Below are 25,978 nucleotides of genomic sequence, written 5' to 3' on the forward strand. Positions count from 1 at the left end.
GGTGAATACCAGCAGGAAGCCGTTACCTAGGTCACAGCTGAAGGAGAATGAGAAGGGATGGTTGTCATGGAGCCCAGAGAGAGCTGGCTCTGCAGAGGAAGAACTCCTGGCGGGAGGGACACTGCTAATGCGAAGCACTGGACTGGGCAGAGGGGAGAATTGCCCTATCTCTCTGTCTCTTCTTCCATCCCCACCCGTCTCCTGCCAGTGCCTCCCCTGGACAAGCCAGAGTGTGAGCGGTCTGGGAATGGTCAGTCCTCGGGATGCAGAGCCAGACAGGGAAGCATTCTGAGTGCATCTAAAAGACAGAGAATGAGAAGCACAATGCCTCTCTCAAAGCTGGGTAAACTGAGTCACTGAGAAGCCAAGTCACATGCTTCAGATAAAAAATGAAACACAGAGCCAAGATGAGGGCCCCCTTCCCCCTCTGGTCTTCACTGATTTTGAGAAACCCGAATGCCTGGAAAGAACCACAAAATCTCAAAGGATGTCTAATCCCTCAGTTTCCTTTCCAACATACAGTGGTGTTACACTAGCCCACCTTCCTCCAGAAGTGGTGAAGGTACGGTGATCAGGATGACTCAGCTGCCTGCCCAGATTCACTAGAAAGGTTTAATGAATCACTCGTGTGGGTGATGATTTAGGTGGTTATTCTTTGAACAAACTCACTCCACACGCTAACAGGGTGTCTGTTTGATTCATAAAGGTGACTCAGCTGAAGAGGTCGACCTGACCATGGTCTATCAGGCAGCATCTAACGGAGATGTCAATGCTCTGACTGCAGTGATCCGGGAAGACCCCTCTATCCTAGAATGCTGTGACAGCGAAGGTGAGATCTTTACACACTTTAAATCTAGGCTGTTATGTTTTATCCTTTTGAGATGATGTTTTGAGATAATTATGATTTTTAAAATTACTTGTGACAGTACACTTTGGTACTGCAGGATATATTTATTACCTGTGGCTATGTGCAAATACTGCAATATTTCTTTTAAAAAAGGTGTTAGAAAGCTTCAAATTCTTTTACATCATCACTCAGAATAAAGTCAGCTAGTTTATTTCCTTTATCTTCATATGAGTGAGCAAAGCAGAGAGGCCAGGTAGTTCTAACAGGGTCATGGAGAGAGTAGGTTGCCTTTAGTGGCAATGGATGTTGGAAAAGTGTTAACTCTTAGAGAGCAAGGACTTCGGCTTCTGGGAAGAGGGAGTGAATGTGCTTTTCCCTCTATCCTTTCTGGTAAGTACAACTAAAAACCCTGGACATTATAAAATTGTATAAAATCAACATAAGAAAACTCTGGAAAATGGAGAGAAAATGACAGACTGGCTAAGACCTTGGAGCCCAAGGAATGACATAGTGGTAAGTACTCTGGGTTTCCTTTTGCCTGGTACATTCCAGAGTTGGAGTTGAAGAAACTAGCAACCCAGAAATGTCAACAGACACAGACAAAAATGTCTCAACAAAAATTTGCATTTTCTAGCCAAACCACCAGGAAAGAAACAGCTTAGCAAGACAGAAAACTTTTTAGACAATGATGGTTCTATTCCAGCCATCACCACCCCTGCCACACACACCCACTGTGACCCCAGGCAACTCACTCTAGCAATGACCAAGTGAGGAGCCTGCACCTCCACTCCCACCTGGTATTCAGGTCCCCCTTCCCTTACCTGCAGTATGATGTCAGAGGGAGGCCTTGTTGAAAGTTAGGACCTCGAACAGTATCCAGTAATAATCAAGACTCCTCTTCAGATTTCAATGGAAGCCAAGCAGGGAATCTGGATTTATAATCCCACTTTGCCATAATGAGATATCACCCCCTTTTCTTTCTTTCTTTGAGCAGTGTCTAAGGAAGCCTGCTAAAATAGAGTGAATCAAGAATCACATAATATCCAATATACCAATATATGTAAATTATTTGTCCTACTAAGAAACAGGAAGATATCAAATCAAATGAACAATCAATAAATGCCAATAAATCAAACAATGTTAAGAGGGAACTTTATACACTAAAACAGATACATATGTTAGAAAAGAGAAGAAACCTCAACATTAATTAATCTAAGCTCTCACTACCACAAGAGCTTAGAAAAAGAAGAGCAAAATGGTTTAAACCCAAAACAAGCAGAAGGAAAAAATAATAAAGAGAAAAGCTGAAACTGAAAACAGAAAAACAGAGAAAATCAGTAAAATAAAGGACTGATTCTTTGAAAGATAAAGTTGACAAGCTTCTAGCAATACTGCCAAACAAAAAGTGGAAGAAGATACAAATTACCACCTTCAGAATGCAAAATTAGGAGATCACTGCAAACCCTGCCAGACATCTAAATGGAAGAAGGAAATACAACAAACAACTACACACATAAACTTGGCAATTTAGTTAAATGGATCAATTCCTCAAAAAATAACAAACTGGGTGGAAAAATGAAGATTGGATTTGTTCTATGCATGTTTGGAAATATCACACTGAGCCTCATTACTATGTACAATTAATATGTGTTAACAAAATTTTCACATAAATTGCCATAATGTAACCAGTAGAAAATTGGTGATTTGAATATTCCTTTGTAAACTCTTTAGGAAATTGAATTTACAATTTTTAATTTCCAAAAAAGTATATCTTTGGGCCAAGATGGTCTTACTGGAGATATCTACAAACTTCTAAAGAACACTCTGCATCAATTCTACAGAATGTCTTCCATAATACAGAACAAGAGAACAATACAACTTGTCAGTTATATTTATGAGCTAATATTACCTTTGAATCAAAACCAGACAAAGACTATATTTAAAAAACTCTACAGACCAATAGTTCTCATGAATGTGAATTCAAAACTCCTTAATAAAATCAGGGTAAACTAAATTCAATAATATATGAGAAGAATTATACACAATGATGGGAAGAAGGCAGAGTTTCTAGAGCTATAAGTCCGGCTCAATATTTAAAAGTCATCGTAATCAACCAAGTTAACCAAATAAAGAAGAAAAAGCATGTATTCAGTTCCATTGATACAGAAGAAGCTTTTGACAAAACTTAGTACACATTCATAATTTAAAAATCTCAGAAAAATAGGAAGAGATGAGAACTTTCTCAATATGATAAAGATTATCTACAAAGCCAGGTGTGGTTGAATGAGACTGTGTACCAGCTACTTAGGAGGCTGAGGTAGGAGGATAATGATTTCAAAGTTGGGGTGAGAAATGTAGCAAGATCCTGTCTCTTAATTTTTTTAAAAAAAAATCTACAAAAAACCCAGAGCTAATATTTTACTTTGTGGTAAAAGTCAAATGCTTTGATCCCAAAATCAGGAACAAGGCATAAATTTTCACCTCAGGCATGAATGTCCACTTTCACCTCTCATGTCCAGCCTAGTGCAATACAAGCATAAAAAGGCAGTTCAAAAAGTTAATGAAATGAAATAAAAGACACATACATTGAAAAGAAAAATGCAACCCTCATGTATTTGTGAGGTAATTTTTATATGTTCATTGGTTTGTGTTTTCTCTTTTGTGAATTGCTGTATATATGTGTATGTGTCTGACTTTTTTTTCTCTTAGGTTGTTGAATTGTTGACTTGTTCTTTATTAACTTTAGCAAATAATCTTTTCTTGGTTTTATAAATTAAAATATCTTCTCCCAATATGTGGCCTTTTCATTTTGTTAATGGTACCTTATATAGAAGGTATCAGAATTTTCTTATGTAGAAATTTTAAATTTGAATATAATTGAATTTAATAAAATATTTCCTGGGCTGGGGCTGTGGCTCAGTGGTAGAGCACTTGACTAGCCTGGGTGAGGCACTGGGTTTAATTCTCAGCACCACATATAAATAAATGAATAAAATAAAGGTCTATCAACATCTAAAAAAATATTTTCCTTGCAGTTTATGATTTTTATATCTTCTTCAGTAAAGTCTTGCCAATCTTGAGGTTAGAAAGATATGATTCTATATTTTCTTTTAGAAAATTTGTTAAATTTTGCTTTTCATATTTGGTCTCTAATCTATCTGGACTATGTTAATATATGGTATGAAGTCTGGATTTTATTTTAACTTATCCCTTCTGTATCACCAGGTGGTTAGCACCATTTATTAAATAACTTTTTTTTTTCTTACTGATTTGTATTGTCTCTTAGTCACACACTGAGTTCCCTTGTAGGTTGGAATGTTCCTCAGGCTCACTTTTCTGCTCTGTTGATCTATTCATGGTTTCAGCAATCAAAACTTTATAATAATTCTTGTCAGTTAATAAGGCAATTTCCCTCCCTTTGTTTTACTTTTAAAGTCCTGGGCATAGGGGGGCTTTTGTTGTTGTTGTTGTAGTAGTAGTTGCTTTACTCTTCGAGATAAATTTTAAGATTTTTTTTTCAGGTAAAGCTTAGTTGAATTCTTACTGCAATTGCACTAAATTTATAGGTTCATTTCCATGAAATTGATATTGAGTTTTCCCTTTGTAAACATAGTATATCTTTCCATGTTTAGTTCTTCTTTTATATCATCTAATAAGTTTAATAATTTTATCCACACATCTTGTTCTCTTGTTCTTCTTCTGTTAGATCTATTCCTAAGAACCTTATTTTTTGGTTGCTTGCTTTGTTAGTTTTCCCATTGCTTTTGTTTATAGGAATTCCTTTAATATGTTTTTAATTTTATATACAGCAACAATGATGTACTCTCTTATTTGTTCTATTTTGAGTTTGTATATTTGTTGTGTGTGTGTGTGTGTGTGTGTGTGTGTGTATTTTTGTATTATCCCAAGGACAGTCAGGAATGTCAACTTAAAATAAATTTTGGAGTCCATTTGGAAATGAATCTTCCATCAATTCTCTCTAAACCTCAGAGATAACTCAGTAAGATTATCTTAAATAAGAAATGTTCAGTAATCATTCAGCTATTCATTTGTTAACATCTATGCACTAGGTGTAGTGGTTGGCTCCCAGGATATAGGGATGAGCTCAGAGGATGATTACCCCCCCCAAAATGCATACTTACAAAGTTTTAAAAGAGTTATTAAAGAAGAATAAAGGATGATAAGAGAAGAGCCTGTAACTTGGAGATCTAGTTGGAGGGGTTCTTTAAGGAAATTTATATATAATCTAGGATCTCAAGACAGATAGAGCTGGGTGTGGTGGTACACACTTACAATCCCAGGGACTAGAAGGCTGAGACAGGAGGTTCACAAGTTCAAAGCCAGTCCTGGAAACTTAGTGAGACCCTGTTGCAACCAAAAATAAAAAGGACCAGAGATGTAGCTCAGTGGCAGAAAGCCCCTGGGATATCCCAAACCTCAATATTTGGGATAAAAATAAATAAATGAAAACATTACTAGACAAGGAACATAATATTCAGGAATTCTTTAGTTTTATATACTGACTGTTTCAGATTCAAAATGCTTCAGTAATTTCCTTTTCAACATGTTCTTTTTTGTCCCAGTAGTTATAACTACCACTTGTTGACAGGAACAAGGGAGGAAGGGAGGGAAGAAAGGAAACTCACCACTATTTTAAGACACAGCACTTCATTGCTGTTTCCACCCAGCACAGATGCCTGAAAGAGTTTTGGAAGGGAGAGATTTAGGAAGAAATTGGGTTGCTGGATGCAATCTTTCTGTGAGAACATCCTGGGATATTCCTGCCCTCAGGGATCTCTGAGGGTCAAAGCTTACAGTTCATCCAGAGAAGAATCACAGTTTACCATGAATCTCCAGTCAAAAGACATCTGAACAAGTCTGAATTGGAGGAGTGCCTGTGTCTGGTGTTTGGTTTCTTCGCCTGAAGGAATGTGAAGCACCTGGATTCCACCTCACTAGCTAGCTGGTTCCAACAGCCCTGCAAAGTTCATCAAAATGTGGAATTTCATCTCTGTTTTTACTCAGGAAGAAAATATACTTAGAAATCAAATACTGTTGCCTATATTGGTTCTGAAAACAGAGAGGTATTCAGTACAAGTAGATCCTTTTAGTTAAAATTTCTATAACCTAAGGCTGAGATCCCATCTCTACCTTCAATAGAAGTATACCTGGCTGAAGCTGCTTTCCACACATTTCCAGATTCTGCATTGTCCAAGCCAAGTCAGGAAAAACCTGCCTATTTGATTCCAAATTATGTGGATCCCTGGAACAACAATAAGTAATTTTTCTCATTGTTCTCAAATGTTTTAATCAATTATGCAAAATTACAGAAGTTTGAAAAAAAAAGTCAGAAAGAATAGTTTACATAAATGTAGCAACAATCCTCTTCATCTCTCTTCAATCCCACACAGTTCAACAGCTGGGTTTGTGTTACAAAGAGCAAAACAGAGAGGCAAATAAAATCTGCTCATTAATTTCATAAGTCGGACATTTTTAAAGGCCGTTGAAATGTCTCATTGCAGGATGTACACCCTTGATGCATGCGGTTTCTGGACGCCAAGTGGACACGGTGAAGCTGCTTCTGAAGATGGGAGCCAACATTAACATGCAGGATGCTTATGGCCGTACAAGTTTATGCCTGGCAACCTACCTGGTATGGACTCAAGTGGGTCAAAGGGGCTGAGGAACAGGGTGTGGATTAATGCAATAGAACTTGAAGCTTTACCTTAATCATCTTCAACATTGATATCACCACTTTGAGTTTTTCATGGATTTAATTCATTTAGGATCCTCCAAATGTTAAGATAAAAGGAATGTTGTAGAAGTAATGTCACCGCTTGAGAACATTCCTTTCTGTTTTAACAACATCAGAATCTCTCTTGGGACATTCTGGACACTTCTAAGAACAGTGTCCATAAACAACCCGGAAAAGGTGGTATTGTTTTGAAGATCCAGTTAGCATCTGTGGGGTAGGATTAGTTGAGTGGAGGCTCCAGGCTAAGGAATGTGAGAACTGGGATGAATGAGGGGAGTAGCAAGCAGGGGGTGTACCAGACTTATAAGGGGCAACACAGAGTTTACAGTCAGTGCTCAAGTTAGAGTCTGTGTGATGCCAATTTGAGAGATTTCCGTTCAGCATTTCCCAACATTAGAGCAAGCTTAGTTAAGACTCAGTGAAAATCTCCAAACCCTCTTCTCTCAAATCCTCCCTGTGGTTCTTCTGGGAGGCCCCAGGGCTGACCTGAGTCCGTGTTAAACAAGTCCTAACCACCATGCGGGGGACATCATTCTTCTTCCTCTCGGACAAGGTACCTAGGAACCTTCACATGACCACCATCTCCTTGCATCTGCTGCCTCTTGCATTTTCTATTGCTGCCTGTTGCTGGTGGTGCTTTCCCTCTAGATGAATTCCATTGAAGGTGCCCTGCTTGAAATAAAACATTTCCCTTCCCCCCAACATACACCACCCCTTCCTGCCATGATCTAGCATAGATTGCAATGATGTATTGCCCAATTCTCAGAGATTTTCTTCTGAACCCAATTTTTCTATGTGCATGCCCTCTTTATCTTGGACTCACAGACAAATCTAGGAAGATTTTTTTTTTTTTAAGAGAGAGGGGTAGAGGTAGAGAGAGAGAGAATTTTTTTTTAATATTTATTTTTTAGTTATCGGCGGGCACAACATCTTTGTTTGTATGTGGTGCTGAGGATCGAACCCGGGCCGCATGCATGCCAGGCGAGCGCGCTACTGCTTGAACCACATCCCCAGCCCTTAGGAAGATTTTTTAAAGTGAGGTCCACAGAGCTCTTGTGTCAACATCCCTTGGAGTGTTTTGTCAAATGCAGTTTCCTCTGGTACAACCAAGACCTCCCTGGACTCCAGGAGCAGGATTATGGTGGGAGATAGGGTTTGCACATTGAACAACTTCCTAAAAATTTTTGTGTCCTCTCAAGTTTGAAAAGCACTGCTCTCTCTGTGTGTGCCAGCTGAGGTCCAATATCTCAGACAGATGCATGACTGTCTCCCCAGTCCCCTCTCTTCTAGCACATTCCCTAGTACATCTCTTACTACAGATGTTTTTGATATCTGAACAGAGGAAAATGGAAAATTTGGGTGAAGATGTCAAGAAAGGGGCAGAGGTGGTGTCTACAGTTGACTGCCATTAGCCTACAGAATATTGTGGGTAAAACTGTATTTGTTTTGAAATTCTAAAATTCAAAATTTCCAATTTCTTTGGCTGAGCTGCTATGCAAGGGACTGAAGGAAGGAATTACTACCCTAGACAGTGAATTATGAGGGGCACCCACCCTAGAAACCTAGAAAGGTGACACCTAAGGACCTATGCATGGTCTCTGTATAACTCTCCAGGGCATGTCCTCTCCCTGGCCCTGCTGAAAGGAGGTGTCTTGGGAGTGCGCCATGAATTCCACCACCCATTCCTGGCAATGTTCCAATTCAGGTATTAAAGAGAAACTTGGCAAAGTTTCAGCTCCAAACTCAGTATACAAAATAAACGTATAGGTGTGTAACCTCGGACAAACCACTTCACCTCTCTTGTGCCACTTTCCTCATTTGTAAAGTGTAGCGAAGTAATAACCTAAGTTTATCATAGCTGAAGGAGAAGTTCACATGAAATCAGCACATACTAGGTACAAAACTCATTTGTTAGTTCAGAATAGTGACAAAGGTTTCAGGTATATTCAATGGTGTTCTGATTTTTTATTTTTTTAAAGAACGAAAACCACACACACACACACACACACACACACACACACACACAGTTCCAGGAAATATTGCAAAATGATTAAAAAAAAAACTGTTTCAAATCTTCCCCTACAAAAAGATCTGCTTTTCAAAAACTGTAAATGTTAGGCAACCCTAAAATTTGTCCAGCATGCCTTTCTTTTGGATCTTCTGATCTTTTTTCCTCCTTCTAATTAGAGAACTTGATGACTTAGACATTAGCCACTAAAAACAGATTGAATGTATTAGTAAACTCTGAGTCAAAACTGACGATACCAGAAAAATGTTTGCTTCTCCTTAAGACTTACATAATATTGGTCCATTCTATAGTACCATGTTCAGTATTATAACAGGACTTTGGGTGTGCTTTTGTTGACAGATATTTCCCAGACTTTTCAAAACCAAAAGGTTCTTTTCTTATCATTGTCTTCCTTCTTCTTCATGCATTCATTAATATTTTGGGGTTTTATGATTCCACTATTGTGATGTTAAGGGGGAAATTCTTCAGTTATCTTTCTCGTCTAAGAAATCTTAAAGCTTAATTACACAAGAATGAAGGAAGCTAGGAAGCTTGCTTCTGAACAAAAGAGAGAGTTGTCACATTTTTTCTTTATAATAATAGTTTCATCTACTTATTAGTCTACTTATGACCCAAGTGGTTCTAGATAAATGTAGGTCTACATACTCCTCAGCATGAAGCTAACCCTGGTTATCAAAGGTTTAACTCAGTTAAAGTAATATGGAGAGAGAGAGAGAGAGAGAGAGAGAGAGAGAGGACTAGCCTAGGATGACTCCTGAGATGGGAGAGAGTGAGAAAATGACCCAGCTGTGTTGGCCAAGCAGGGGACAAGCATGTGATGTAGCAATACAAGGTCTCCATCTGCACAATTAGTAGACAGCAGGGAGTTCCCACAGCGTCTTGGGGAACTCACTGGTGAGTGGAACAGCAATGAGGAGCCCTTGGCAAGTGCTGAAGAGACTCCCCTATTTAGGGATTCAGGCTGTCAGCATCTGAGTCCCAGCCATTGGAGTGGGATTCGGGTTAGGCTTTTGGGCACTGAGGGGGTGAGTAGAAGAAGCAAGATGCTATCTGTGTGGTTACTAGAAAAGGAAACTGGACTAGTGGACCAAGGCCTATTTATTTATCAGTCATAGATAAACTGGGGTGAAGAATGGAGGCTGAGACTCAAAAATGGTGTAGAAGTCCAGTTGTTAGAATTGGAACACGACATCCAAGTCAGACCCTTGGCAAGCATGATCAGGAGTCACGCCCACAGAATGAGAGCCCCAGGCTGGCTCATTACCCTCATCACATGCTACCTGTGGCCCTAGGAACTGGTGCAACCTGAGCATATCTGTGTAACATCGGTGAATGACTCCGGAAATGGGGAGGAGGAGGCAAAGGAGAGAGTCTAGAATCAGTCTGCATCTGATGGGGTAAAGGGCAGAAAGCTTGGGAATTTTTACTTCAAGACCTTCAGATTTCTATTGAGGTGTCTAAGTTGGAGTCGTGGTCTTTAACTACTACAAGTCAAATACACCTTTAGCCAAACCAAAGAAGGGGGGAAGGGTAGAGAAAGCCTGTTGGCATATGTTATGAGAGTTTGTGTTATATAATGACGTGGTTGCTCCTGCATTTCAGGGTTGGCTGGAAGGCTGTGTGAGTCTGCTCAGAAATGGTGCCAAGCACAATATTCCAGATAAAAATGGCCGTTTGCCACTGCACGCTGCCACTGCAGAGCCAGATGTGAGGTAAGCAGCCAGGTTCAGAGGACACACAAGTTGGGAGGGATCCAACTTGCCTTAGAAACTCATCTAATCATCTAATCCTTCTATCCACTATAGCTGATAATAACAAAACCCATCCTTTTTTTTTTTTTTTTAAGTTGCAACAGACAAGGGCGCAACAAAATACCCTGGAATAATCTTCAATTCTAATTTTATTCTTTCCCCTCCTCCTCTGTTAAAACCTTTTGTTCCTAGATTTTGATTTAAGAAGATATTGCTATTTGACATCATTAGAATTCATGTTTTTATTCATTCAAAATTAGTCAGTCAGGCAATTATTAATTGAAAAACTATTTACTGAGCACTTATTATGGACCAAAGATGGCTCTAGTCCCTCACAGACCCATAGGAAGCAAGATCGAGTCTCTGTCTTTCCAGAGCCGACAGGAATTCATTGGCATACTGATAAACAAAGGAATGAAATAATGCCTAATAATGAAAGGAATGAGATAATTTCTAATAATGACAAGTGCTTTGAAGAAAGTCAAGCAGGGTAAATGAGCTCTGACTGAGCAGAAGCTTAACGTCCAAACCGAGTCTAGTGCATGTACAGCAGTTGTAAGGAAGCAGCAATGAAGCCTGAGACAGGGAGGCCAGGGGGCTAGAAGGAAGACCAGAAGTGTGTGTTCCTGGAAGCCATATGAAGAGACAGACTTCGAAGAAAAGGGACGATGAAGAAGGCCACAATAAGACACCAAGGAAAAAGGTTTGTCTGGACCAGAGGTAGCTTCCTCATTCCTCTGTGTCTAATTGGCCTCTGTCCCCATTCTTTTAAAAGCCCCACCACCACCACCACAGCCACTGGCAACTGCATTTCCTACCAGGGAATAGTAACATTGCGGGCTCTTCCTTCGCCTCTGCTGTACGAAACATGCCTTTGACAGGGATCTAGCATTCCCCAGTCCTAAGCCACAGGCCAACACCACAGCCACAGGGAGTGTATTCTGCATGCCTCATCCTCTGCACCAGTGTCCAGAACCAAAACCTAAAGCTCTGCAGAGCTTCAGAGAACCAGGCCTTAACCTTCCAGGCTGAGAGACAACAAGGTTCTTCATTTCAATTACTTTAACAGTAATGTAAAAAGGGCCTGGGAATTTCCAGGACTATCCCCAAGACTTGCCTGTTATTATCTTGGACTATATCCAGAAACAACAGAAACTAGGATTTACCCAAAACCCAACAAAGCAAGGCAATTTAGAGAAGAAATAGCAAGCCCAGACAGCCAACAATCAATAAATATCCAGTGTAAGGAAGGGGATGACTCTGTTTTGATTAATTTAGGGGAAAAAGATAAAAACAAGAGTGCCTTTTTCAGACAACCCACACAAATATTTAGTCACAAAATTATACTGTTTTTCCAAGCATGGTCTTTAGAAAATAAGTTTAAGATCTACCTTTTAATATAATTTTGCCTTAATTTACCGCACTTACATGTCTTTCTCAGAATTATCACTTTAAAATCTACTAAAATCTATTAACTATTCCTAGAAGAAAAAAGCTTACTTAATAGTACAGCTATTGTAACAAAACCCCAAACTTCAACCTTTTAACACTATGAAAATTTATTTCTCTTCTTGGACATGTAATGGCTCTGTGTGGATGCTCCTGGATGGTGGGTTGTTTCCCTCCACATGAAGATCAGGGACCCAAGCCTTCCCCGTCACCTGGCTCCGCACCCTCTAAGATTGCAGAATACTCTCCTGTCAGTCTTCTGTGAGTGGGAAAGAGGAGTAAGAAGAAGCCTCATTTATTGCTGTAAAACCTTTAGCTGAAAATGACACAATTCACTTCTTTTCACATTTTACTAAGAGGAACAAGTCATTCAAACGTACCTGGGTGTAATGAGCTCCAGGGAATGCAGTGCCTAGCCAGAAATTGACTTTCCATCTGTAATTCTCATCTATGAAGGGGGACATGGGTTTTGGTGACAAGTTAGCTGACTTTGCCATCACCCCATTGCACATGAGGGCTGAACTAAGACCTGGTTCGTCAAAATCATATTTGAGATCAATTAGGCCAATCAATCAGGTTCATCCTCTGCAATCACTGCAGTAATAATCCGAGTCCACTTCCTCTTTGGTGGACCTCTGGGTCTATTTCTTACAATGACCAAAATTGCCTCTGGAAACTCCAGGATTTACATTTCTATTGCTATAACTGGGAAAGCAGAATTGCAGCTTCCCCTCCTCTTAAGATTGTACCTAATGACACGGCCACCACTCTTGGATGAATTGAAGAAGAAAAAATTCCCCATGTGCTGATGACATAGTTATATTGTCCTAAAGGGACACTTGGTTCTGAAAGATAAAATCCAGCTTTAGTTACAATACTACCAGCTGCCTTAACTAATAAAACCCAGAAGTTGAGATTAACTATTCCAAAACCAAAATCATTATTTCTAATAACTGTTCTCCAAAAATTAATTAGGTTAAACTCTAACAACCCCTATAGCAAATCAACCAGTTAAATTACCTACAGAACATTTGGAAACCACCTTGCCTTAAAGGAATTACATTGCTAAAAATTAGATATTTTATGGTAGTTTTGTTGAGAAATTTTATGGTTATGGCAGGTTTTAATAACATTTGCATTACATGTTTAAAGTAGAAAGTACCCAAGCCATCCTCTCTGCAGAGCTGGCTATAGTCACCATTTGAGTATCAGCATAAACTTAGAATTGTTTTTTGAGAAAAAAAGAAATGGTACAGGACTGGGGTTGTAGCTCAGTGGAAGAGCACTTACCTAGCATGTGTGAAGCACTAGGTTCAATTCTCAGTACCACATACAAATTAAAAAAAAAATAAAGGTTCATCAACAACTAATATTATATACTAAAAAATAAAAGAAGAAGTGGTTTGGCTTGTAGGTACATCATAATCCTACAACCAAAATGAAGAAGGCAGAAACCTTCTATTAGGTCAAGTGAGTCTGCAAGACCTTGGGCCATCTTGGCTGACCACTTAAGTGTACAAGTCTGTACTTAATTTATGACAATAAGGAGGAGGTAGAGAAAGATGACTGGTTAATACCATTCCATGAGCAAAATTCTAAGTGCTTTCTATATTCTTCCTCATTTGATCTTTACCACTCCTTGATGCAGTAGGAAACATTTCTATCACCATTTCATAGATGAGGAAACTGAGGCAGGCACAGGAAAGCTAATTAATTGCCCACTGTATGTGTGAAGATAACCTGCCCAATGGGTGTGCTGTGCTCCTGGGACTTGTTACTATGGAACTTGTAGAATTTATTATGACCATGTTTTGCAATAAGCACTTGGCCTTATAAGAAACAGCCTTACTGGCTCATTGTCAGGACATATTTTATTCATTACAGAATCTAAAAAATCCTATACAAGAAACCACAAGGAAAAAATATTCTACTAAAGGAGGAATTGATGTGCTTCTCCAGAGAAATTATTTTTATTATATGGACACTGAATTATGATTGTGTGTTTTTTTCTATGTTTAGAATATTGAAACCCCAATTTGAGTTTCACCCCTGGCTGTAGGACTATAGATTACGTCTTTATTCTGCCCTTGTTTTCTTTTTGTCTTCTTTCTTCACTTTTCTTGTTTTACTCCATGTAACTGAAAGCCACTTAAAAGCTCGTTGGGTTGAGGTCAAGGGTGACCAGGAGTCAGACATTCCTCTCTTGCCAATCATTTTATCCTGAGGGATTTAATGTATCATGGCTAAACTAGCTTTATTTTCTAGAAAGTAGGCAGAATGTAACCCTTACCTTATAGAAACCAGGGAGAAGTAACTAAGAAAAATTTACAGAAACTGCTGAACACAGCCCCCAGTACACTGCCATGTTCAGAAAGTATTGGTGATGAGGAGAAGGGTGATGATATTGATGATATGGATGACAATAATGATGATGAAGATGATGATGATGATGATAATGGAAAGAAATAAATACCACAGATCAGCAGTAAAGAATGGAACCCTTTTAACTGCCACTCTACCGGCTCCTACCCTGACCTTCACCTTGGACTTTCATATGGTCCACAAAAAATATGTACCTATACATAGATCTGTGTACGTGCAGTCCCACATCCCAGTGGTATGCACACACATTGACTGCAAAAGATGTTGGAGTATTGTCTTGCCCTGGGGACATGGACTGCTGCTACATTTCAGACCCAATGAACATTAAATTCAACCATTCAACTCCCCAAAACCTCTTTTGCTTCCTTTGTTAGTGCAGATACATCTGCATTTTCCTCCTAACAATAAGCGTGCATGGCCTTGTACAAAGTGTTTATATTGGTTTCAAAATCTGCTGACCCTTAGAATTCCAAACAGCAAGCTGCTACTTGGCACTCACTGGAAGTTATTCAAAGGGAAGCTTCAAACCGAAGCTGCCTATAAACAAGTCAGAGGGACACTTCAATTAGCCCTCTGCCTGCAGAGGTTCTCTGATGGAAACAACCCTGTCCTAAACCAATCAGTCCCGTCCATATCCTTAGCTGAATTCCACTGCAATGGAGATTGAAGCAGATACAGGGATACGTGGTTTATAATTATGACAAGAAGGCACACTGGGTTGATAAAAGCAAAAGAGCACAGGTTTCAGATCATAAGTCCCCTTGCTGCTTTGGACTCTCTGCTTTCTCAGCAGGTCCAAGTTTTTTGCCTTTCAGCTCCCCAGGACTTGTCTTGCTCCCTTGGCCGGGACATTCAGAGGGCGCCTGTGTGAAAGAGGGGGCATGATCATTAAGACAAAGCTCCAAAGAGAACAGAGTTGTGTTTGTACAATGCTGCACATGCTAGTGTTGGAAGGCAAGCAGCAATTTCCTCTGAAAGCAGCCACAGGATTCTCTGAAGGCCTTTTTCATGGTCTCTATGGTTACCGGCAGGTTCTACCACCTCCCTCCCCCCTCCCCCAGCTCCAGCAGCTCTGACTCTTTTCAACACTCTTGACTACAGCCAGAGGGAGGAAGGAAATCATTTCCTTGGGGTCCTGTTCTCTAGTTACCAAGTGATGTGCCCTAACCTGCGGCAGACCAGACGTTTCACTATAGCATGCTCTCACATCCTGCTTCAGGGGCCGGAAGGGGAGACCATTGGCATAAAAACCATTTCCCCCAATCATCCCTGGGCTGGCTAGCACCAGGGAGCCTGAGGGGCTGGCAAAACAGAAACTTTTACAGAAGTAATTGCCCATAGGATGCTTCTAGCTGATACCCTTACCCCTATGAATTACCTAATGGTGACCAGGGAGGACCTAGAAAAGAGAGGCTAAGAGCTTTTAAAAATAGTAATCATTATAATAGAACATACAGTGGCACATAAAAGTTATGCTAAGTGCTTTTCATAACTGAAGTCATAGCAAATTTTTAGGCATTGATACTATTTTATAGATAAGAAAATATAGTTTTTCTCCATTTTTGCAGATAAGAAAATGTGGGCCTTAAGAGTTTGCCCAAGGTCCTTTATGGTTGGCAGGTTCCAAAGATTCTGACAGGCAGGTTAAGCTGGCCCCACCTCTATGCTCTTGTCACTCACATACTGAAGATCAAGCCTGCTGTCTTAGAGATCAAGAGCAGATGGGAGTTTGAAGTGGTGCTGATGACAGTTATGGGCAAAAATACTCCTGGTCACCATAGCACAAAATGGGAGCTCTGGGAAAACAAGACAAAGAGGTCTGCAAGCCGTCTGGTAATTACAATTGATGTGAGCAAGTTCTTGCAGATTATCTTCATAACACAGAATAGCAAGGAAGCACCACACCTAGCTTCTGGTTCAGGTGGGATCACCAAGGAATCCTGTGGTGGCCTTAACAAGCTATGTGGGCCTCAAGTTCTTTGCTTTTATAAAGTGAGTAAGAGAGAAAGAGAGAGAGAAAGAGAGAGAGAGAGAGAGAGAGAGAGAGAGAGAGAGAGAGAGAGAGACTTCCTCAGTAAATTTGTGTCAAGCTTTAAAGATCAATGAGTTTTAGAGACTTGGACATCAGATGGAGCCAGGCAACACAGATTGGCATATATCAATCAGGGTCATGGCAGTGAAGACAGGGGATGTTGAAAGAAGGCAACTGAGGAATGTCCAGTGAAAGACTATTTAACAATAACCACAAGAGATGATAATGTAACTCCTCATTCACCCCACCTCCCCGCAAAAAGCAGGAAAATGTCTCAACCACCATGACCCAAAGGGGCAAGGTAAGGCTCTAAGGGACCCTCTTAGAGGTATGGCTGTGGGAGAGGACTTTGATAGTGGAAAGCAACCATCGCCAGTAGGGGAGTGGCTTTCTCCCCCTGCGAGTGCTTCCACTATGAAACCCAATGGGAAGTCAGAGGTGAGAGGACCTGGTTGATGCCATCCTTCAAGGTCAGCCTCAGAACAGGTCATTGCAGAGTGGAGAATGAATTTGAGAGGCAAAAAAAGAAACATCCAGGTACAGGGTTCATCCCACAACCTTTGGAGGCCCACCCAAATATGACAAGAGATCTTGCTCTGCTCACCCTCATTCTAATCTAGAGAGAGTTTGTCCGCTCAATAGTATCACTCTGTGCTGGAGTAGCCAGGAAGATCCTGTCTGGCTATGGATAAAATCAGTCTGCTTGGGATTAGTGGAGGATAACCAGCCTGGACCACAGCTCATCTCCTACCTTCCCCTCCCACCTCCCCCAGTACTTCAGACCAGTGGGCCCTGAGATTAAGTAATGGCCAGAAAGAGAGAGAAAGAATGGAGATTGTTACCAGTTAAGTCCTGGCCCCCAGGCATAAGCAGCCATATGGGATCATTCCACCTGTGTGTGGCTCTATTCTCCACACTCCTGATGTTATACCTTCTGTTGTACACATGAGGATACAGAAGCTCGGAGGTCACTCAACAGTGAGGCCAGAATTAAATCTCATAGCCTCTTGGCTCCTCACTAATGACCAGGATTAGACTAGATTCCAACTATAGACTTCCTGACTATTTCACCCCCACAACAAATAACAAGAATTCCATTCTCATTTATCACATTTACTGTGAAGGCAATATGATTAGTCCATCTTTTTTCTATTGTGAGTAGCAATTTAATAGCTAGGTCTTTAGATGTCATCTAAGATGAGAGATAATAAAAACTGGATTGAGGCAGAGACTAAACAGGGCTAGGTATATAGCTCAATTGGTAGAGTCCTTGCCTTGCATGCACAAGGCCCTGGGTTTGATCCCCAGCACAAAGAAAAGAAAAAAAAAAAAGGAAAAGATAGAAAGAGACTAAACAATTTTACTTTTCAAAAATAATTTTTTCAAAATAACTTTGAATATCTTTTATAGGCTACCCATACGTTATTCTTCATCCTCTTGATGGTGTCCATTGACTAACTCATTCAGTACCTTTCTCAATGGTTTCCAAACTTGAATGTTTCCAGAATATTCTGAACCACTTTTTAATTTTTAAAATTTGTTTTATTATTATTTTTAAATTTTTATTTATTTATTTATTTTAGCTACACATGACATTACAATGATCTTGGCAATCTGAACCACTTTTTTAAACTGTAGAAGCTAAACTTCTCCCAGATCCATAGGGTTAGAAACCCTGTGTATAGAGTCCAGGCATCTGTGGTTTTAAAAATTTCCCCTGGTTATTCTGAAACAGGCCAAAGCTCAAACTTCAAGGGTTAAGAGTTCCAGATATAACACTTTCTGTTTTCCAGGCATTCTCTTGATGCTTTATGCATATCAACTCATGTACTCCTCATACCGAGCTGTAAAATGGGTATTTATCGCCCCTCATCACAGAGGAAGAAGCCTATGCAAAGAGGTTAATAACTTGCCTGGAGTCACTGAGCTAAATAGTGGCAGGGTTCAGGAAGGGGCAAACTAAATGCTGACTACTTCCCAGCATAATCTATGCATCTAAAAAGCATGACATATAGGTAGCCAGGAGTGAAGCAGTTTTGAAAGTCCTGAGTGAATACATGTGAAATTAATAGAGTAAGCACTGGATGATTTGGGTTCTTGAAGTGCATGCCTAGGTGACATAAAGTGGGCCTGGGAAATAAGTTGAACCTGAAGACTCATCTTCTCCATCCCCTTCCAGGGACACCAAATGGGGAGAAGGTGGGAGGAGAAGGGGGATTCTTCTCAGGTGTCTTCTTACTTACTACACTGCTTTCTCTTCTCAGATAAGTGGAAAGACCCTCATCTTCATTTGTAGACCTGCAACTGTCTATATGTCTAATATCATGTTTTTAAACCAATTCTAAGAGCCCTGTGACTCTTCTCTTGAGCCCCTTCTGTTTTTCCTTACAGACTCTTGACAGTCCTGCTGCAGCAGTCCAACCCCAGTGAGATCAATCACCAGGACAATGAGGTGAGTCACCTTCAGGCCACAGGTGACCCATTTGCCTGCCAGGGTGGAGGGAAGGGCTTTTCTGAACCCTGGTTCTTCCTCTCACAAACGAGGAAATGGAGCACATTTTTGTGTTCCTACTCTGAAAGGGTAGGTGTCTCCATTGTTAATTCTCAGGAGGAAATGTGGGTGTGAGTAGTTCTAACAGGGAAGGGCTTTATTGCATTAAGTACATTAGCATTAATCATATGACTGAAATTTTGTAATTTCCCTCTGGACATTGAGAAATAAATACTGCTCTCTCTCCTGTCTTCTCGAGTCCCTGAAACATAGATGACAAATGATGGCTCCAGATGTGTTCTCTCTGAGCAAAAGAGGACAGAGAGTGAGTCATTCCAGGCTACCTACTCCAGAGACCACATAATTAATCTCAGTGATCTTGCAAAGGCAATATCATGGAAAGCTTCCCAAAAGTGGGATGCCCGCATCCCTCTGCCCTTGAGTAAAGTTCTTAAGAGAAGGTGGGTTGGACACTACATAGCTGCCCTGGAATAGCTTAGGTCTTGTTATGTATCCGTAACACTTTTAAAAAGCAGCATTGATTTTCACTAGTTGGCCCAATTTAACAAGCTTCTTAAAACCAATTTAAATACCTGGTGTTTGGTGGAATTTCTTTATAAATTTGTGCTTGGTTTGGCTGCACTTCCCCAAGAAGTTCTGGTAGTATTAAGAAGGCTTTAAAACACTAAAAATGCATTTACACAAGGTGCCACACTACGTTGTTTTCAAGAAAGCCAGCTGGCCAGACAATAGGGTAGGGGTGGAGCCCCCCAAGAGTTTCCTCGTGGACTGGACCTCCATCTGTTTTGAGCCTTTTGGTGAAAGGCCTCCTCCTGACCAGCATTAATGACCACAGCAAAAAGCCCCTGCTTGCAGCCTGGGTCTGAGGTTGGACGCCTCCCTGTCTCGGATCACACAACGCTTTCACTCCCCAAATGTTCAGTGGTTTGAAGCCAAACCTCAGAGGACAGAAGATTGCACTGTTTTAAACTTCTGCTTTAAAAATGAGAACCAGGGATGAGACAGTCCCCCTGATCACTCTCTGACCATGGTGTGAAAGCAGGACACTTGAGTGGTCAGCAGATCGGGAACTTCTATATCTGAGGCCAGTTACCAAACACTTCCTCCACCTCCAGTCCCGGCTGTCACCCGCCTACCATGATTCTTATTTAGGAAGGTGACCAGTCATCCATACCCTAAAGCTAAAGTCCACTTACAGACTTCCAACACTGTCCACCCCTCAGTTGAACTATGGCCCCTCAGCAAGGCATAGTTCTTATTTCTCTCCACCCTGGGAGGCTCTAGGCTGGTGAACAATAATAGCAGAAGCAGATTTCTTGAAGAATACTCATTGTAATACCTTGCAGATAAAAGGTGGTAAAGTCCTTGATTTTTCCTCATGCAAAGTGGCCTCTGTGAAAAAGACTCCTCCTACTATTACATCAGCATTTGGACCCCCTGGGTTTTAAGCCTCAAAAGAAACACTTTCTTTTCAATGTCACAGCTTCCTCTTCAGACTTTGTCACAGCAGGTCTGAAACCATCTAAAACCAAGTGTTAATGCTTGCCTGTGTTTTTCATAATATGTATGTATTTACTACACAGTTATCCCTCTGTATCCATGGGGGATTGGTTCCTGGACCCCCTTACAATTCCAAAACCTAAAGATGCTCATATCCCTTATATTGAATGGCGTAGGCAGGTGTAGTGGCACATAGCTATAATCCCAGCAACTCTGTAATTTGAGGCAGGAGGATTGCAAAGTGGAGGCTGCATCACAATTTAGCAAGACCCTGTCTTGAAATAAAAAATAAAAAGGGACTTGGGACTTAGCTCAACAGTAACATGCTTCTGAATTTAATCCCAGGACTGCTAAATAAATAAAGTCAAATAAAATAAATAAAAGGTTGTAGTATCTGTAAATAATCTATACAATCCCTCATACACTTTAAATCATCTGTTTTGAGCCTTTTGATAAAAGGCCTCCTCCTGACCAGCATTAATGACCACAGCAAAAAGCCCCTGCTTGCAGCCTGGGTCTGAGGTTGGACGCCTCCCTGTCTCGGATCACACAATGCTTTCACTCCCCTCTAGATGACTTATAAGACCTAAAACAATGTAAGTGCTATGTAAATAGTTGTTCAAGGAATAATAATAAGAAAAAGTCTGTACACATTTAGCACTGACACAATTTTGTTTCCCAAATATTTTCTAACAGCAGTTGATTGAACCCATAGATATGAAGGCCACAGATATGGAGAAAGGGATGCATGTGTACACAGACATATACTCATATGTGTGTAAATTACATATATATGCACATATATGTATATGTAGTTGCTAATATGAGCCAATTAGTACATATTTGTACAGGTGGAAGGGGGAGATGATTAAGAAGTAGAAAGAACACAGCTCAGGCTTTTCATTACTTTCATTTCATATTTCTCTTCTCAACGTTTTGAACACTCTTTTTTTTTCTTCCAATTAGTTTTCAATGAGCTCCAAGTATAAGGTAACTTACAAATTGTATATGGGGGGATGCAGGGATAATATTTAAAACAGATGGACCCACCCTACATCTGCTAAACACCCAGAAGCAAAAACAACAAGGCCAGAAGCAACGAGGAAAAGGGTAAGTTAGTGCTGGTGCAGCATTCCAGTTTCCCGATGACAAGAGCACCGAGTCATGGCATCTTCCAAGTTTAAAGTATTATTTTCCAGAAATAACTGAAGGAACACAAGCTTATCAAAATAAGGGTTAAGGGCTAAATAATCAATTAGTAGAAATCTGACATGATTAACAGATTATTAGATTAAAAACTGAAATTGAAGAATGGAGAGACAAAAAGATAAAGAAAAAAAAATAATTTCTGAAACCATCCTGTGACTGCTCACATAAAACGAAACTTGATGCTATTTTATTTCAGGGTAGTGAATGTCACTTTAGAGGCCGTCCTGATGTGAACTCAATGATTATTTTTTTTCCATACCCACCCTTGCTTTTTAAAAATTTAAATATTATTACCAGTAATGCTAGAAAGTCCTTGATTACTTCTACCTGCCACCTTTGCCCTCTGGTAGGCACTGTCTGATATCTCTTTCCCAATCTTTTATATATATTTACAGAAACAATGGAGTATCGCATAAAAGGTATCACACTCTCTGTTGTTCTTCAACCTTGATTTTTTTTTAACTTAAGAATATATCTAGGGGCTGGGGTTATGGCTCAGCGGTAGATCACTTGCCTAGCAAGTGTGAGGCCCTGGGTTCGATCCTCAGCACCACATAAAAATAACTAAATAGAATAAAGATATTAAGTCCAACTATAACTAAAAAATAAATAAATAAAAAGAATATATCTAAGTTGTGAGATTGAGACATGAGGATCGCAAGTTCAAAGCCAGCCTCAGCAATGGCAAGGCGCTAAGCAACTCAGTGAGATTCTGTCTCTAAATAAAATACAAAAAAGGGCTGAAGATGTGGCTTAGTGGCCACGTACCCTGAGTTCAATCCCTGGTACCTCCCCCAAATAAAGAATATGTCTTATAACTCCATCCATGTTAATAGGTAGAGCCTTTTAATGGTTTTGCGGTGGTCCATACTACGAAATGCTTCTGTTTAGCCATTCCCCTGTGAATGAATATTAAGGTTGTCTCCCGTTTTTCACCATCATAAACACTATTATAGAGTTGTCTTTTAGGCATCTCCTTGAGTACCTTATGGAAGCATTTCTCTAGAATCGTCAGGTAGCAGAGAGTGTACGTTTCTGTTTTATTACACGCTGTCTAGTTATTCCCCAAAATAGCTGCATCAGTTGATAGTTCCACAAACAGTACCCTTTTCAATTCATCACTGGATTTTTTTTGTTTACTTGCACCATCCTGGTTAATGAGTTTGTATCTCATTTCATTGGTATAATGGTCTGTTTTATATTTTCTTTTCAGACTTGCCTGTTCACATCCTTTGTCCATTAACCTATTGGATTATTCCTCATTTTCTTAGAGATTCACAGGAGTTTTATTTTATAATCAAAATAGTAATCCTTTGCCTGCTGTTGAGTTTAAAATATTTTTTCACAGTCTGTTCCTTACTTTGGAACTGTTCATAGTCTTTTCTTGTAGAGAAATTTTTAAATATGATGTAATCAAAATGATCATTTTTTTTCTGTTACTGCTTTGCTCTTGGTGTCTTTTTAAAGAATGCCTTCCCTACCTCTGAGAACTTAATTACAGTAAATGCTAAATTTTCTTTTAGTTTGTTATAAGATTTTTTAAAAATTTGTGCTTTCCTTTCCGAACGCTTTATTCTGTTCCAATGATCTGTTTGCTTTTCTTGTTTCATTAACCACATTGCTTAATTGTGAAGTGACTTCTTTAAATGCTATCCAACCACACTGCAGCGTTTAACACTGTAGGAAAGGTGGGATGGGTCAGATTGTCCTTTGTACTTTTGTTCTAATCAGGACCTCATGGGAATCATTGACACAGACGCTTGACTGTTGCCGCTACAGTTAGCAAATCTCTAAACAACTGAAGCCCAACCTCCTCTGCTCTTATTTTAGCTTTGACAGGAGGAGTACCACATCAAGAGTGGCTCTAAGGGTTGGGAACATAGGTTAGTGGTAGAGCACTTGCCTAGTGTATGAGCAGCCCTGAATTCAAGCCCTAATACTGGGTGACAGAGCGAGAAAAATAAAAAACTAAAGTGACTCTGAGCTGTTAGCATCTGAGTTAGAACTTTGAATGCATTTATCTAGAGAAGTGCCATTATACATAGTATTTAGAATATATTGTTGATTCCATGCACATTCTTCTGTTAGTAAATTTTTATGAGCAGCCTGACAATCCCAACTTCAATTACAACAGCACTCTGAGAAAATAAGTCCAAGTTGCAAAACCAGATGTGAGCTTTTGGACATAATCTTAGTACTAGTTCCATTTACTACATTCCTAAGATATAATCACAAGCAGACATTTTGTGCTCCGAAGGCAAAATCAGGAGAAAGAGACCCTGACTCTAAAAATCTTCTCACTTTACAGTTAGCAAAAGGTAAAATAATAAAGCAAATGTTTTTAAATGCACCCAAATTTTTATCCTAAAACTGAATGTCTCTTTTAAAAAGTAGAATAAGGTCAGCATGACTTGGGACTTCCCTCTCTCCTGGGCCCCAACCCCATGAATGTCTACAGGCAGACCACTGATTTCCCATCTTTGTATCCCTAGAATCTAGTTTGGTAACTTACACATGGTGAGACTCAAAAAATATTATACATTTATATATATATATGTGGATGGATGGATAGATAAATAGATAGATTTAATCCTGGGATTAAATTCAAGAAAAATCCATGTTATTTTGTTTTATGGCCCTTTTTCCTTTTGTTTTATTGACTCAACTTAATTACCCATTTTATCTACCAGACCTGACTCCAGATCAAATAATGTTGGTTATTTCCAAAATCTACTCCCCCAAAATAAGATTTTATGTCATTTTTAAAAATATTTATTTTTTAGTTGTAGGTGGACACAATATTGTTATTTCATTTTTATGTGATGCTTAGGATTGAACCCAGTGCCTCACATGTGCTAGGTAACCGCTCTACCACTGAGCCACAACCCCATCCCCAAGATTTTATATTATTTATGGTCTTTGAAAAAAATGTCCTGCAAACTGTCATGTGTTGTTGAAGCCTAGGGACCCAGTCTCTGATATTCTTCAGAAACTGTCTAAAATTACATTAAAGAAATATATAGAATCACAAAAATCACTTATACTAAAATAGAGTCATTAAAATGTTTTAAAGCATAGCCAGGCACAGTGGCACACATCTTTAATCCCAGTGGCTCAATAGGCTGAGGCAGGAGGATCCTGAGTTCAAAGTCAGACTTAGGAATTTAGCAAGGTCCTGAGCAACTCAATGAGACCCTGACTCTAAATAATATACAAAGTAAAGGGCAGGACTGGGGATGTGGCTCTGTGGTTGAGGGCCCCTGGATTCAATCCCAGTACCAAATAGATATATTCTAAAGCACAAATTTATTTTAATAAATATAATTGATACACTTTTAAATTTACATCATTCATTCCACTTTTCTGAGGAAGGTTTTCTATAATTTTTGTGGGGAATGGTCATCAGTGGCTAGGGGATTATTAGTATATGAATTTTTTATGTCAACCAGAACCAACATGGTTGTGAAATTCTAGATCCTTCAGAGGATGTGGAATTGTTTTGCTGAACCCTCAGCCACCTGCTATAATTCTGTTCCCTGGTGCACCAAGACAGGTGGGTACCCAACACCCAAGCCTAGCAAAGTTTCTCTGTGCCTTTTGGGGCTGGCTGGAGTTGGGTTAAAGCATAGTTCTGAAACATGAAACCTGCTAAACATTAAATCAGATTTCTGACTCAGAAAATAGAAAAGTTGTGGTGGTTTGCGGGGGGGGGGGTAATATTCTGAGAAGCTGATAGAACTTGTAAGCTCATAACTGAAATTGTAGTGGCTCAAGCTTGGGGCACAGAATCACTCATTTGAGCAAGAGCAACCCTACTGTGCATCCAACAGTTACAAGGGGCATTTAGTCTTCTCAGCGATCTAAAACAGATCCTAAGTCAACTGAAGTTTAGCACTTCCCTTCAAAATATTCAGTTATATTCATAACTGAATGAGAATTATGCTTCACTGTGAGCCAGTGCTTTTTATTTTTTAAAAGAAATAGGACTTTGCTGTCAAAGTCCCAAGGCCATCTGGGTGTTGTTGCAACATGTCTGCAAGTGACTCCTAGATTTTCAACTCCTAGTTGCTTTCAAGGTCCAACTGAGTCTCCAGTGAAACTCTAGGGAGCTAGTAGGAAAGGTCTCCACAGTTTAAACACAGGGAGCTGTCTTTCTCGCATCCAACAGACTGATTTTGTTCTCCCATATGTTCAAGAAACCTTGATAATGTGCAATTCACTAGTTATTTCTAGTGAACATTTCTTGAACACGCTCAGTGCCAGGGACATTCCAGGGTGAATACACCACAACATCTGCCTTTACCTGTGTCAGAGCTTCATTGTGATTCTGTCACTGCTGACTGATGACATCAGTCACCAATCCTGAAGTCCACCTTGAAAATGGTCAACAACTACAATGCCTATAGCATCAATAGAAGCTGAAGAAAGGAGAAGGAGGCAGTTGTAGGAAACTGTTCCTAAAGAAAGAGTGTTGTGCAATACCAACCGCTGCCCATGAGCTGATTTTGAAAG

General features: G+C 39.8%; 1 protein-coding gene across 1 annotated transcript in view; it reads left to right on the top strand.

Annotated features, from left to right (window-relative positions):
- The first annotated feature begins 735 nt into the window (after positions 1–735).
- Ankrd55 (ankyrin repeat domain 55) overlaps positions 736–25,978 on the top strand; it is a 69,416-nt gene continuing 44,173 nt past the window's right edge. Inside the window, exons 1-4 of the mRNA XM_076857696.2 lie at positions 736–829; positions 6,370–6,500; positions 10,234–10,343; positions 18,637–18,697. Of these exons, the coding sequence (XP_076713811.2) occupies positions 736–829; positions 6,370–6,500; positions 10,234–10,343; positions 18,637–18,697 (396 nt within the window). The remainder of the gene's footprint in view (positions 830–6,369; positions 6,501–10,233; positions 10,344–18,636; positions 18,698–25,978) is intronic.

The sequence above is a fragment of the Callospermophilus lateralis genome, chromosome 5, assembly GCF_048772815.1.
Source record: "Callospermophilus lateralis isolate mCalLat2 chromosome 5, mCalLat2.hap1, whole genome shotgun sequence".
NCBI classification, from domain to species: domain Eukaryota; kingdom Metazoa; phylum Chordata; class Mammalia; order Rodentia; family Sciuridae; genus Callospermophilus; species Callospermophilus lateralis.